This window comes from Dermacentor andersoni, chromosome 2 (assembly GCF_023375885.2).
Source record: "Dermacentor andersoni chromosome 2, qqDerAnde1_hic_scaffold, whole genome shotgun sequence".
Taxonomy (NCBI): Eukaryota; Metazoa; Arthropoda; class Arachnida; order Ixodida; family Ixodidae; genus Dermacentor; species Dermacentor andersoni.
The window spans coordinates 25,660,720-25,675,011 of record NC_092815.1 but is presented as its reverse complement, the minus strand read 5'-3'; the positions used below and the strand labels follow the sequence as shown (position 1 = coordinate 25,675,011).

The window sequence follows — 14,292 nt, the reverse complement described above, 5'->3', positions numbered from 1 at the left end:
GCTTCGACTGGGAGAATTGAGCAGCACGAGTGGGCGAGCCCCATTTTTACATCTGCTCATAAGCACTATAACAATGGTTATAACGATCCGTATGTAATATCCTTATGTATTTACATAGCTAATTCTACCGTTCTAACGTATTGATAATAGCTTATTTTGTTTTTTTGTAAGGTGCCTGTCCATTCATGTGCATTCATTATGGTGATATTCTTACTATTATGTGCCCGTCCTGCTTAGATACTGTTGTGGGCTCCAGCGTGTACTAAATAAATAAAAAAAAATCTGCCATTTGTGTTTGTGAAGACTTCAGCATCGGCTAAGGATTGCATTTGGAATGACTTGCGGGTCTTTAGATGTTTGCCTTCAGCTGACGCTCTTCTCGATGTATTGCTACCAGTTGTTTGGATAGGACAGCTAATGTTTACTTGTATAAATACGCGATGCAGGGCTTTATTCATATTTAAGTCTTCTTTTATAGTACTTTTTGACTATGCCGTAAGGCAGCGCTCCTTAAAAAAACAACAACAATGCAGGGATTAAAGTCGGGCGTTCGTAGACGGCACTTTTTTCGTGCCCTAGCAAGAAGGCTCCGAACGGAACTGACTTCTCTTCTCTGTGCACGCCAAGACAGCGCAAGATGTAGAATTTGTCGTCGAATGCACGTCGGACAACTTCAGTATATGAAGGTGACATGGAGGAAAGGAACACAATAGGCGGAGCCTTGACGTCACGCTTTTGAAGCTGGAGATATATTGCACTTAGATGATATTGCATCGAATAAGGCAGGCCGTAGAAAGGCAAGGCATGATGGTTTGTCTTCTGCGTTTCGTGTCTTGTGCAGCTCTGCCTTATACTTGAGGATACTTTAGTCTGACCTACAGTATTACTTTCTCACTATTGCCGTTACGCATACGCGGCGTTTGGCGGCGATAGCGACATTGTTAGCTGCTGTTTCACGGCAAAGCTAGTTGGTATATTATTGCCTTGTTTGGTGGAAAGTGTAAAAAATAGTCTTGTTACCATTGTGTCACTTAGTAGCAAAGTATACTGCTACGTCCCGACAGTGCGTACATTTTATTAGGTTGACCTTTGCGAAATGTTCTCGCAATCACGTGTGACGATGACGGCAATGCGGAGACAGTTTAATGCGTTTGTGCCTAGCCTCAGTCACTTGTCGTGACCTGCGTTGTTTGCGACGCGCGCGTCTGTGCCGCAGTCTACCACCGGGTGAAGCTGCACCGAAAGGACGAGCGTCAGGCAATACAGCACCGGCGCTTTCTGGTCTTCTGGGTAGAGAAGCTGCTCTACGAGCTCGACCACGTGCGACTCAGCTTCATCCTGGACCTCGGAGAGTCCGGATACGGAAACATGGTGCGCCCACCACTGCTCGATCCTCGATGCTATTATCACAAAAATCATGAATTTTAATACCAAGAATGCTAGAAAAAGACCTGGACGTTGGCGCCTGCACATGCAGCCATTAGATCCATTCATCCAACATGAGGATAATAGGTAGAACATTGGCAGCTTGTGGGGCATATCGTTGTCCCCAAAGCCCAAATAAAAATCGCCATCGGTCTTCCTTGCATTTCTTTTCTTGAAAACTCTGCGCTCGCTACTTTCCTGCCAAGAATGCTTTGTCACGCTGACAAAGCTCATGCCATTCGTGAGTTGGAAGTATAGGGCGCTTAAGCCTTAAACAAAAGGAAGGCACGCACCGTAGATGCCGATTATTGTTGGGGAAGAAGATAAGCAGCAATGGGTGCAAGCTTTTCTTAAAGTGTAGATTTATATAAACTTCTCATTTTTGGCTTCGAACAGTCTTCGCAGACCGTATGTCGACCTAACATGTCAGCAGATTTGTTGTTTGCAACAAATTTGTGGGGCCTCATGTAGCTGTTAATTTCTACAACCGTTCTCTTTCAAGGTATTAAAGAACAGTTAATTGACGAGGAAACAGGGTAAAATACGTCAATATTTTATGAGACTTTAGATTTCGGAATCAGTTGTAGAATAGATCCATATATGACGCAGTGTTGTAAATGAGTGTGTAAATTCATGAACCTTCCTGCATCATAGGAGATGTTCGTGTCTGTAATTCCAGAAATTTATTATAACTGCCTTGATGGAGAGGCTTCTTCCCTAAAATGAATTCTCTGTGCGAAATTCTATGAAAAAATAATCTTGTATATGTTGGGAAACAGCTTGGCGTTCGTGTGTGCAGCGGTTGATGATGCTTTCTTCTTGCTTATTCTCTTTCTTTTTTCTTGCCTGAGTGAGGAGCTTAGAATAGCCGGCGCCAAAGAAACATTCCTCCCATTTCTCAAAGAAAAAACAAGACTGTGGCATTTCCAACTGCCATGATCCCGCTTCTGGCGGCTAACTGAAGTATCACTGAAACCGCTTGATGAACCACAAATGTGGGTGCATGGCAACATGACGGAACTTGCACATACGCGAAAGGAAATACAAAAAAGGACTTGTGCGAGCACGAAATAAAAGTATTAATTCATTGCTCCTTGGATGGCAGTAGCAAGTGCTTAGCTTGTCACCATTGCTTCATATCTTCAAGTATACCTGGATTAACGGGCAGACCACGTGTTTCGCTGTCTGTGCTTGAAGGTATTATAGAAGCTGTCACTTTTGTTAGCTGCAACGGGCTGATGATTTAGCTCGGCTCGCTTTAATCTTGTCGATTAGCTTCTCTCTCTTCTATTCATCTAGACATATTTCTTTGTTTGTTAGATGTGGCTGTGCTATAAAAGAAGGTGCGTAAAGAAAGCGAAAAAGAAAGAACGGCAACAAAAGGCATAAATTAGGCGAATCGCGCTGGTACGCGACAGCTCAACTCTAAATAGCATTAGTCAATGCTTTATCCCAGGTTGTTTTTCTTTGTTTTGGACGTTACTGTCCCGCTGCCGTCAAAGTAACCTTGTTGAAAATATTATTCGCCTCCACGCGAAGCGGAACTATAGTATTAATATTGGGGCAGGGTACTCCAGTCGCTTGTCCTTCCAATTTCGAAGACGAACGTATTCCGAAAGTGTAATGCGCTGAGCTCAGCAATTTCTTTTTTCATTCTTCTTGAAGCGGGAAGGGAGCGAAGACCACAACTTCCAATTTCCTTTATGTACAAAGCTATGCCCGTAAACATCAAGAGTGAAATCGCCTTTCTTTTTTTTTTTTTGTACGACGACACGGGTTGAACGCATAGTCACTGTTCGCTCAACAGGCGAGAAAGCGACAAAGCTATAAGATACGCGGATGGGACTTTGGGGGTCCAGGCAAAAACAATCGCAACTCCCCGAAATAGACGCGATACTTATTCAAGGTGCTCGCCCCTTATCCGCAAATGTAACGTGCACCAACCTGACGCTTACCTGCGGGAGGCGGATGCAGGAAGTGGCTGCAGGAAGTGGGCCCCGAATCAGTTTCTATTTCTCGTGCGCCCACTGGCGTATAGTGCGTAGCACGAAGGGTGGCAAGATAAGGTCAGCACGACTGTGGAGCGCTACATGCGAGTCCTCGCTTTTATCGATGTAGTACGTCTCGGTAACATATTCGGCGGCCAAGTTTTACTGAGAAGGCTGATCACATTTATAGCGCGAAGGTTCCGGCGCATGAACGAAAGCGAAAGATGGACTGACCAAGGAACTTCGGCGGCGCGATGTAACCCGGTTTACCATCAACCCAAACCAGCTCCGCTCGGAAGCTCGATGCTTTTGCAAAACGCACAGCGCAGGCACGATAACTAGGAATCGTATTCCATAAGCTCTCTGCCGTAAAAATTAATTAGAAATTTGTTATTTAACATGGTTATCGAGAATGCTCCGGCGTAACCTACTTCTTTAGGCTGATACAGTCTCGTTCTGTATAGTGCTTCACTTAGGAACTTCATGCTGCCGAAAGAAATTCAGATCCCTCAAACAAGGCGGATAATAATGAAATGCAAGGACGAGAAATAAATGAGCGAACCATGCTGCTCGGTTCTTCCAGCCCCTGTTAACAAATTGTGATAGTTGCGGATGATTAATGTAAGTGCGCGCTCATGCCATATGGGCTTACGTAGCGCAGCTAACACATTCCTCTCTAGCACATATTCGCGTGTGCATATGCATGCATTTTCTTGTTACCCGCCGCGTTGGCTGTGTGTCTGTGTTCTGCTGCTGAGAACGCCGTGGCTGCTGCCTTTTTGATGAGGGTGAAATTCGAAGACGCTCTTCGAGTTACATACGGGAGCAGGATAAAAAGCATGAAGAGATCAGAGTTATTCGAAACCCCTCTGCGGCATCTCTCACGGCGATATGGAGCTTTTCACCCACTAATCACATTTTTCTTTTTGAAGAAGCCAATACTGACTTTTAAGCACGTTTTGAAAGGACTATTATAATTTTAGTGTTTCCAATGGTGCAACATGCTTTTTCAGGACATGGAACTGATTGGGTTCCTGATCAGTCTGTTCAAGGAGTACTACCCATGGGCCCTAGGTAAGCGTGTTGCTTCAACACTACGGTCATTACAAGTGTGGCATCGCAGCGATAACCGTAAAGTGTGTAAGTCATTAAATGGCGGCAGCACAAATTTGCGGGGGACACGAAGACCAAGGTCATGTGTGGCTTAACAATTACGTCGTTTTTTGCTTTCGTCCTTACATCACGGAGCGATGATAGCCAGCAATAGCATGTAGAAAAAGATGTGGGATGTTATAAATGTGGTACGCGATGGCGAGATATCTTGCAGGAAAGTTCAGTGAAAGCAAGAATGCATTGTGCTTTTCATCATATCAAAAAGCATGTAATCAGTAAACTTAGAACTATTTTTTGGGCTGAGTTAGCTGTATGGTCATCCAGATAATGCGCTGGAGTGTTAATGTTCCTTTTAAAAGTGACAGGCAGCGCGGATCCCCCAAATGGCTACTACCACCGCTTAATTAACAGATTCAGGCTAAGCGATATTGTACAAATGAGATCCTGGAACGTACAGCAAGAGCGGTATTCTACGTTAGAAAGCCTTAATTCAGTATGCACGCTTGCCACCAGAACATTTGCCAAAAAAACACCGCTCAGGCTGGCCAGCTTGGTAAGCTTAATGTTTAGTGGCGGCAGTTTCGCAGTACGCTACAGAAAAGGAGAACTGTCGCTTCTACACAACGGGAGAGAAAAAATTGACAAGTGTAAATACGGAAGGAGACACATATATGAAAGGAGTAAGCGGGAGATATTCACGGCAAGGGCTATGTGAGCAGGACGGAAGGAAAAGAGAGTATGGCAAGTTGTTAATCAGGTCTACGTTCTTCGACAGGTGCCCCGAAGGCGTAGTCACCGAGTACCGCTACGGGAATGTCACCCGCTCTTGTCTGCTTGTTCATGAATTACATTTTCTTTTCCGACACTCTCTATTTGCAGGTTACATCATGGTGTACGACATGCCTTGGCTATTCAACAGTGAGTGTTTTACTTACTGTTACAACTTAAGAGGAAGCTGTAGCTCGGGCCCAACTCCGACGCGGCCTATTCAAATACATGTAAAACCCAAAAACGCTTTTCTGAGATAACCCCTGGACCAATATTAATTAAATTTGTTGCATTTGAGAGAGAAAGTTAAATTCTAGTGACTGTTGGTCGCGGAATTTCTATTTAGGTCCTGAATTTTGTTATAAAGATCTTCAAAAATTCGAAAGCTTGAAAAAAATAGAAGCACGAAGTTTACAGATTCAAACCTCTGCATAAAAAACATATCTCGGTTCTGTAAACGGAATCCATTAGATAATCGAAAGCGGACAAATTCGATGTATCATTTTATATCTTGAGTGAATTTGTTACGTTGGTTACAAGGGTTCTGCAAAAGCTATATTTACATATTACTAAATTAGTTGACGCTCATATGTAACATATAAAATTTGTCCGCTTTAGATGTACTATTAGATGCAATTCACGGAATTGTATAATCAGCTTTCGTTACTGAGTTACAGAGTTGTAAACTTGAGTGTTGTAAACTTGAAAAATCGAAAATTTTAGATGTTTGCCAATTTTTTATGAAAAATTGACGACCTAAATAAAAAATTTGAAACCAACAGTTGCTAAATTTAAAAATTTTCTTTTAAATGCAACAAACCATGTTAAATTTGGTGCAGTGATTGCCGAGAAAAACGAATTCTCCTTTTACATGTATTTAGATGGGAGCATCCTAGCTAAAGCTTCATCTTAAATCAATGGCTTAGAACTCGCTCTTTTTTCTTCGTTAAACTGTGTTATACGTATATACATGACTGGACCCGACATTTCCCCGTGCCAGGTGTCGCTTAGTTCTGCACAGCCGAACGCTTTAATTACGCCGGTGCTCTTTCAAAGCGCACCCGTTGCGGACGCGCAGTGGCTCTGACGTTCTACTGTTGAGCACGAGGTCGCGGGTGCGACTGCTGGCCGCAGTGGCTGCGTTCCTACGGGGGCAGAATGCGAAAAATACTCGTGTATACAATGCTTCGGGTGCGCGTTAAAGAACCTCAGGTATTCCAAAAATAATTCGGAGCCCTCCGTCTCGACGTTCCTCGTAACCAACTGTGCCAGTTTAGGGACGTCAGATCCCACAATATAATTTTGATTTCACGAAATGTGCAACTCGAAAGCGCAGCGTGTGACTGAGCGCTTTAGTTTGACGTTACGCGCATCATGAACATTTCAGGAAGACTCACAGGCTGTGGCCTACCGGCTGTAGAACCGCTGCTGAATAGAAGCTCGTGGGCTCAACCTCCCGCCAGCCGTATATTTGTGAGTTTAGAAAAGTAAGAAAGCCGGTAGACTCTGATTTTTCGCCTATGTTGGAGAACTCAAAGTGGTTAAAACGAAGCGAACCCTTTTACTGCAGCTTCCGTTATAGTTTGCAGCCAAATAACGTTCAGCGTTCAGAAAACCTAGGCAGCAAACGATAGCAAGCAACCTTAGCGCATGCCGGGGGTAACCGAAAGTAGGACTCGCGAAAGTGTTGGCTACTAAAGACTGTCACTGCAAAGACTACGATCACATTGTTCTTTAAAAGAAGCAAACGGGAATCCTTCCTCTTGGTGAGCCACCGTACCATTCGTAAGGGCTCCTGAATCCAGGTACAAATTATTTAGCACTGCCAACCGGATTGAACATCTTGCATACACGACAATGTGGGTTCGTAGTAGACCTCTATCATTTTTTTTTAGTAGATCACATGATGATAGCTGGTAGTCAGTACCTCAGCACGTGATTCCCGGCCACGGCGGCCACATTTCGATAGGGGAGAAATGTACCGGGCACTGGGTGGAAGTTAAAGAACCTCTGGTAGTCGACATTGATACAGAGTTCCCCCCCCCCCCCCCCACTTTACGGCGTGCTTCTATATTATATCGTGGGTTTTGGGCACACAAAACCCCAGAATTCAATTTTAACTACAGTACCTGCAGGCCTTCATAAAAAAAAAATGCCTTCAGACCGCAGCGCAGGCGCGAGTAGTAGATGGCTTGGACGGCGTTAATAGGCTGTTTCAGATTAAGTTAGGTTAAGGTTATACGTACCTGTGCAATCGACGTGGATAAAAGTGGCGCACTGTGGTGAAAATTAATCCGGAGTCTACAACTACGGCGTGCTTCAATCACTCAACCGTGCCTCAATATCATATCGTGATTATGGTATGCAAAGTACCAGAATTAATTAAGTGATGCACTTTTGGCATATACTCTTAACTGATAAAACCGTGAGCAGACCATCGTGGAAAACATCATTTCCAATTGTTTGCGCCACCATACATTGCATGTATAGTTGTAGTCATTTCCAGCATGCGAAGTCAAAGAAGAGACCACGATGACCCCGACACTTGTGAGCAGCCGCCGCACTGCAGTCAGTCTCGCTGCGAACTTCTAGTGTCCATGTTTTGTGTGCGCCTGCTTTTTCCTATACCAATAATCCCTACTAACTTGCTCTTCCTGTCGTTCTGATGTAAGCATGTTGTTTGGCCTTCGCAGTTATTCACTGCCAGTCCGCTTGCAGAATGAGTTGCGATTCCGGCAGTTCAGAGCAGCTGCGTAAATCTTCTTACGCTGAAATAACACAAGCAGAGATTGGAGTGACGTCTTTCTGAAAACAGGAGACGATAGACGATGTGAAAATTGCTTCTTATGGAGCCCAGTCTAAGGGTTGCTGGCATTGTTTAATTTTGAATATTGGGTTAGGCTTTGCATACTTTATATGTCGAACCAGTCAGATTTTGCAGACAACTTATTTTATGTACTGACACAATCAATATTTGTTTTTACGCTCTCAGCGGCTGATCTAATTCTTAAACAGACGGCAGTCAAAGAGCCACACATGAGAGCTTCAAAAAAAAAAAAAAAGTATGCAGCCCCCAATTTTCCTCGGAGTCTGACAAGGTAACTTCAAAGGCTCCAATGGAAAAGTGCAGGAGCGGCTACATGGTCTCAGAGGTAGCGCACTTACAAACGTTGGCGCGAGCGTTGTTCGTATGTCTATGAGTAAAATTCACAATTTGGCCACTGCTCCTAATTCCCGCCCGAGGGCCTCTCTTCATATTTTTTTCCGTGAAAGAGAATTCTGAGGCAAGTCAGACAACCTAGGTTTCTTACCCGCAGGCAGTTTTCTGTGTTTCGCTTTCGAAACTTTACACGTACGTTGAAGTATAACAACCTCAGACACCGCAATTATCGGCGAGTGAACTGAGTGCCTTCCAGTTTCCTTAGAGGGATGTTACCAGCCCGGCGCTTTATCCTCTAAGCAGAATGAACATAGGCAGAATAAACTAGGCGGCTTGTGCTTGGTTAATCAATTCAAGTGTTAATTACGTTCTCGTCTCCTTTTTTTTTTCTCCCATTTCTTCCCGCTGCCGGTGTGCAGCTGCTTGGAAAGTGATCAAGTCTTGGGTCCCGGCCGAAGGTGTGGAGCGCGTCAAGTTCGTCGACAGGAACACCATCACGAACTACGTATCTCCCGAAAATCTGCCGGATTACATGGGTGGCACGGTAACCACTTTCTCCACGCTTGCTTCGCGTGGAACTGCACGAAATGAATGAGGGTTGCACGGCTGTGGCACACCTGTCGCCGGCGTCAGAATATTATTGCCTACATGTGGGATGCCTGGACAATAACTACTTATCATGCCACGCGGAACTGTATTTGCCCATTCCTTTTTGCTCGCGTGTGGCTCACTAGAAACAGCCTCCGCCGGGCGCCTTCTGTTGCGTGGCAACGCTCTTGCGCACCACACGTGACTGGCTGGTCGAGGAAAGCGTGATTACAAAAGCAGATGAGGGTTGACCTTGCTTTAAAGGAAATTCTTCTGCATTTAGAACTTTTTCTCAGATGAAGTTCTTTGGAACTGTTCTTTGAACTGCCGTGATGGAATGGTAATGGAACGTGAAAGAAGAAAAATGGCGGGCTGTTTACACCGAAGATTTAGGCAAATATGCAGTACGGTTCCTTCCCATTTCCGCACTGCGTAAAACGCAAGATGACGCCTACTAATGGGAAGCCATGTTGCTGTGACTGAAAACCTGAGCCAGTCGCCCGCTCGTTGGAGCAATCAGCGTGAAAGCGAACCGTGTTCGACTCATCCGATTAGCTACCAAACTCGTCTAATATACGCCGGCTGTAGTACATTTCTTTACAGTAGCACATATTAGGCGAATTATATCAATGGTATACTATTCGTAGTGGAATTCAATTGCCCAGAATATTTTTAAACTGTGATTAGTTTGCCAATTAGTTCAGTTATTCAAATGTGTATATGTTTGCTTTAGCCTATAGATTTTTCTGTACAAGTTGCAAAGTGCGCTCAGGAACTTCAAACTTAGTTCTTTAAATCCCGTTTCCATTAGTGTGGCTCATTTTTTCAGGCTCGAAAAAAAAAAAAAAAAAAAAAAAAAACCCGCGATATACAATACCATACAATAAGAAAGCTCCACTACGTTTTTACTCGTCTGGTTTACAGCACTCTGAGCTAATGTTTGCAAAGAGCCCACATGCGCGTTTCGAAAAAGCCCATCCACTTTCAGCGCCAACTTATTGCTTATTTCGGATCATGGCGGATATCCATGTTTACAACGATGGTGCTGATGTGGCTGACTGGGCACTGGGACGAATATTTAATATGTTCCGCAACTGAACGTAGCCATAGCCAACTGCACATTAAAAAAGTACGCATACACAAACTGCTGATAGTGTAATACAGGTCTGTACTTTGCATGCGTTGTTCATGTTCTTGTGTTAACACTGTGTGTATTATATTAACACACGCACGCACGCATGCTCACTCACTCACTCACTCACTCACTCACTCACTCACTCACTCACTCACTCACTCACTCACTCACTCACTCACTCACTCACTCACTCACTCACTCACTCACTCACTCACTCACTCACTCACTCACTCACTCACTCACTCACTCACTCACTCACTCACTCACTCACTCACTCACTCACTCACTCACTCACTCACTCACTCACTCACCCGCCGCAGTGACATTGCGGCTATGGTGTTGCGCTGCTAAGCACAAGGTCGCGGGGTCAAATCCCGGCTGCGGCGGCTGCATTTCTATGGGGGCAGGGGGAGGGGCAGGACGAGAAAGAATGCCCGCAAGAATTTCCGAAAGAATGCCTGTGTTCTGTATATTGGGGGCACGTTAAAGATCTGGTGTTCAAAATTAATTCGGAGTCCTCCACTAAGGCATGCCTCATAATCAAATCTTGGTTTTGGCACGTAAAACTCCAGAATTAAATTCACACACACACACACACCTCTCAAGAACTAATCTAACTCAGAAAAATTGAAAAATATGTGCCGTTAGTTTCCATTTGTCTAAGCTGTACCTATTAGGAGTGTGCACTGTTTTGGCTGCCATTGTATCGTCGTCCGGTCGGTCGGCGCCCACCCTAGAGCATTGACGTGATAAATGACAGGGCGTTAAACGAGCCCGAAAGAAAAAAAAGGAAACGCATCGCCATCATGTCGTCTCGCCACTGCTTCCGCCAGCAGTGGAAGTTATAGCGGGCGTGATTCTTAGCGATCATTTAGCGAACTTACCGAGATATAAATTCACGTGTGCCCGACTAGTGATTGGGTTCTGTGTTCGTCGGGTGTGCCGCGCACAGTGGACATACGAAGCTTGTCGCGAATAATCCTTCCGATGGCCAACCGAGTAGCTGACAACATCGCGCGCTCAGCCCAAAGCTCCAAAGTGAGCACATATATCGCCGCCCTCGAAATCAGTTTCGCACGAGGAGATACGATGCGTGGAGGTTTACTTCAGGTCGCATTTGTCGTGGTCCTTTTTATCCCAGCGCCACAAACATTGATTTCCATCTACGACCCTCTACCTTTCTCCCTCCTACCCTCTCTCTCTTTTAACCCCATCCCCTCCACCCTGCCGGCGCTGAGCCGAGTTCCCGCATGGGTTGCAGAAAATAGCGCTAGCCTTTTCTCCTTCCCCACAAGAACCACTTCTCTCTCTCTCTCTCTGTGGTTTCACATGAAGATCCGCTCTACGTCACCGCGTCGACGTTCGCTGAGCAGCCGCTTTTGGGCGCCGTCGGCACCCTCTTTGGCCCGACAGGAAGTGCCTCTTTTGAGCGCTAGAAACTTGGCTCTGGTTAGCCAGTGGTCGAACTGCAGGCATTGTTGGCGTGCCGTATGTCTTCCATAGAAAGTAGGCAGGAAGTCAATTACGGCGCGTACTCCTGCATTTCTTACCTGGTTGCCTGTATACCTCATTTCCGGCTGTTCTTATCTTTAACCGCTCTGGTTGACTTTATTGTGGATGACGCGGGTGGAGACGTATCTACAAGCTTTAACGGAGCGCCTCCATATGTATACCGTCATACATCCTTCCTCCCACTCGTTCTAGTTATCTCTTCGGTATCTTCTGAGGGAAGAAGTATATATCTTTACGCAACTCTTTCCTCTTAGAAAAGCGCACCGAGCGAAGAAACGGCAGGGTTTGCTCAACAAGTACATTTTGTCTCCTCGTCTAGATGCCAAAGCGAGGGCACGCGAAAACCACTTCTGTGTCCCCAGTACTCGCAAACAACGCTCTGTTTTGCTCGCCAGCACTGCAGGATAAATTGTAACGCAAGTCAGGACCGGAGATGTCACTAACTCCTGATGGCAACATAATTCGCGAAGGGATAGTAATGACAGTCTTCTAGAAGGAAAAAAATAAAGAATGTTCTGACCAGAGACTACTGCCTGATCTTGGCTGTCCCTCGATCTTTGCTAACCAGGAGGCTGAAAGCCTGCTAGCAACGAAATGTTAATGCTGAGCTCGAAACGCGGATTCTGGAATTTTTTTTTGACGGAGTTAGGGACAGCAAAAGATGCCACCTATACAAGACGTGTGTGGCTACATTTGCCGTTACGAATTTACCTCCATATTGAGGATTTCCACCGAACCAGGTTTGAGCAATTATTTGTGAGCCCTGCATTAACTAGACCCTCAGTGGAACTTAGCCTGGCCCATCAAAACTCCGTCTTTTTTTCATTCTTTCTGTAAAGTGCAAAGCTTGTTAAATGAAAGTATCACCAATCTTCTAACGTGGCTTCACAACAGGAAATAATATAGAGGCTTTCTAGAAATCAGTGGCGTAGCCAGGATAAAGGGGGGCGCGGGGGGGGGGAGGGGTCACACCGCGCTGTCTCTTCTTCCGTCGCCACTTTCTTCTTTATTTTGTTTATTTGGCGATTACCAATCGAGAAATAGAGACGGTTGTTCTCGTTCCACTTCAATAGGTATTTGTACACAAGATCGGGCTCTCGAAGTGTTGACCAGCCTCGCTCATGGCCATGACAGCGGAAGTAGAACATCCTTTTAAACGGAGGCATGACGTGGTATGTGATAAACGTAGGCGCAGCCAACTGGCCAGATAGTTAGGAAGGAGCACTGCTAGGCAATATTCAAGCCTAGCCATAAAAGAAAGAAATAAAAAGGGGGAATCACGGGAAAAGCACCAAGGTACGTGATGGTTTGCGTCCGTTTATAATCCCGCCCACGCGACTGCACTGGATTTGTTTTTGCTCGACTGCTGTGCCACTCGAAGTTGGTGGCAAGTTGTTACGCGAAAGTGGTGCCATTGAAATGTTCGCAACGTTTCAACGTATCGAAACCGAGAACTAAAGGTCTCGAATGTGGCGAGCAGAAAGCGAGCGGCAGGGGCTGGAGAAAGCGGTGGAAACTGCGGTGAGCAGTGGTACTAAAATCTACCATGAACCAAGTAACGTACGCCGTGCTGTTCCCAGCGTCCAAAACAGTTTTGGCACGTAAAACCCCATAATTTTTTCAATACACAATGTGAACATTTGCCTTGTGAAAGCGGGAAGAGAACGCGTGACAGAGGAGGTTTGTTTGCGAAGGCTGACTGCTTGACGTAGTGCTCCCTCTCAAGTTTTTCATTTCCTCCATGTCTGAGAACTCGCCACAGTCGTAATGACTGAGTTCAAAGCTGGTGCAATCGCTTGAAGGCGCGCAGAGGAATTATGCGCTGAAGGAAAGAAAAGAAAGACGATCTGGCGTCGTCGTCGCCTTTCTCTTCTTTGTTTTGATTCTCGTGTTCCGATGCCATGCGCGCGCAGCTAAGACGACATCTTGGAAGCTCGAATGTCAATCGGTAAGCGACCAAGCGCCGCTCGAAGGCTCTGCTCGGTTGTTGGTTTCCAAATGTGATTGCGATGATCAGCCGTAGGCCTAGCGATTGCGGTTAAGTCTGCGAGATCGCCGTAAATCTGGCATGCTGTGGTGATTTGCAGCTTCATCAGTGCGCTTTCTTGCGTCATGCTGGGTGTCGCTATTGGCTTCGCCCATAACACGCCTTCACTGATATGACATCGTAACAGTCGTATACAATTTCAGACCTATGACACCAGAGCGCAGTGTTAACTATAATAAATATGACTTTAAACGATAAGTATGCCTGCATTGCTGCAAATTGTTCCGTGTCATGTATAGGAGGTGTGAAAGTATACGCGATGAATTGTGTGACGTTATATTGCTCTTCCGTGCCAAGACAACTACTGATGATTACTTGTTAAAGAGTGAAAATTATTTTCCTTGGTGCCTTGTTTGTTTGAGATGCTTACACATACCAGGTGTTTGGAGATGATTTCCCGCCTTGTCATCGTTTTCTTTCTCATTATTTCTTTTAATTTTTTTGCCTGCCAACAGGTAAAGCTTCCCTTCCGGGAGTACACATGGGACGATGTGGACTTCATTGTCAACCACGCCAGTGTTGAAGTGAGTTGCTAGTTTAGTTTCCTTGTATCGAC

At 45.3% G+C, this 14,292-nt stretch overlaps 1 protein-coding gene across 2 annotated transcripts in view; it reads left to right on the top strand.

Annotated features, from left to right (window-relative positions):
- Nucleotides 1-14,292, top strand: part of LOC126542573 (motile sperm domain-containing protein 2-like) — a 57,430-nt gene that overhangs the window by 21,635 nt on the left and 21,503 nt on the right. For both annotated transcript variants that reach the window (XM_050189713.3, XM_050189714.3), the window contains exons 4-8: nucleotides 1,217-1,371; nucleotides 4,427-4,487; nucleotides 5,406-5,444; nucleotides 8,874-8,998; nucleotides 14,192-14,260. In XM_050189713.3, the coding sequence (XP_050045670.1) occupies nucleotides 1,217-1,371; nucleotides 4,427-4,487; nucleotides 5,406-5,444; nucleotides 8,874-8,998; nucleotides 14,192-14,260 (449 nt within the window). The remainder of the gene's footprint in view (nucleotides 1-1,216; nucleotides 1,372-4,426; nucleotides 4,488-5,405; nucleotides 5,445-8,873; nucleotides 8,999-14,191; nucleotides 14,261-14,292) is intronic.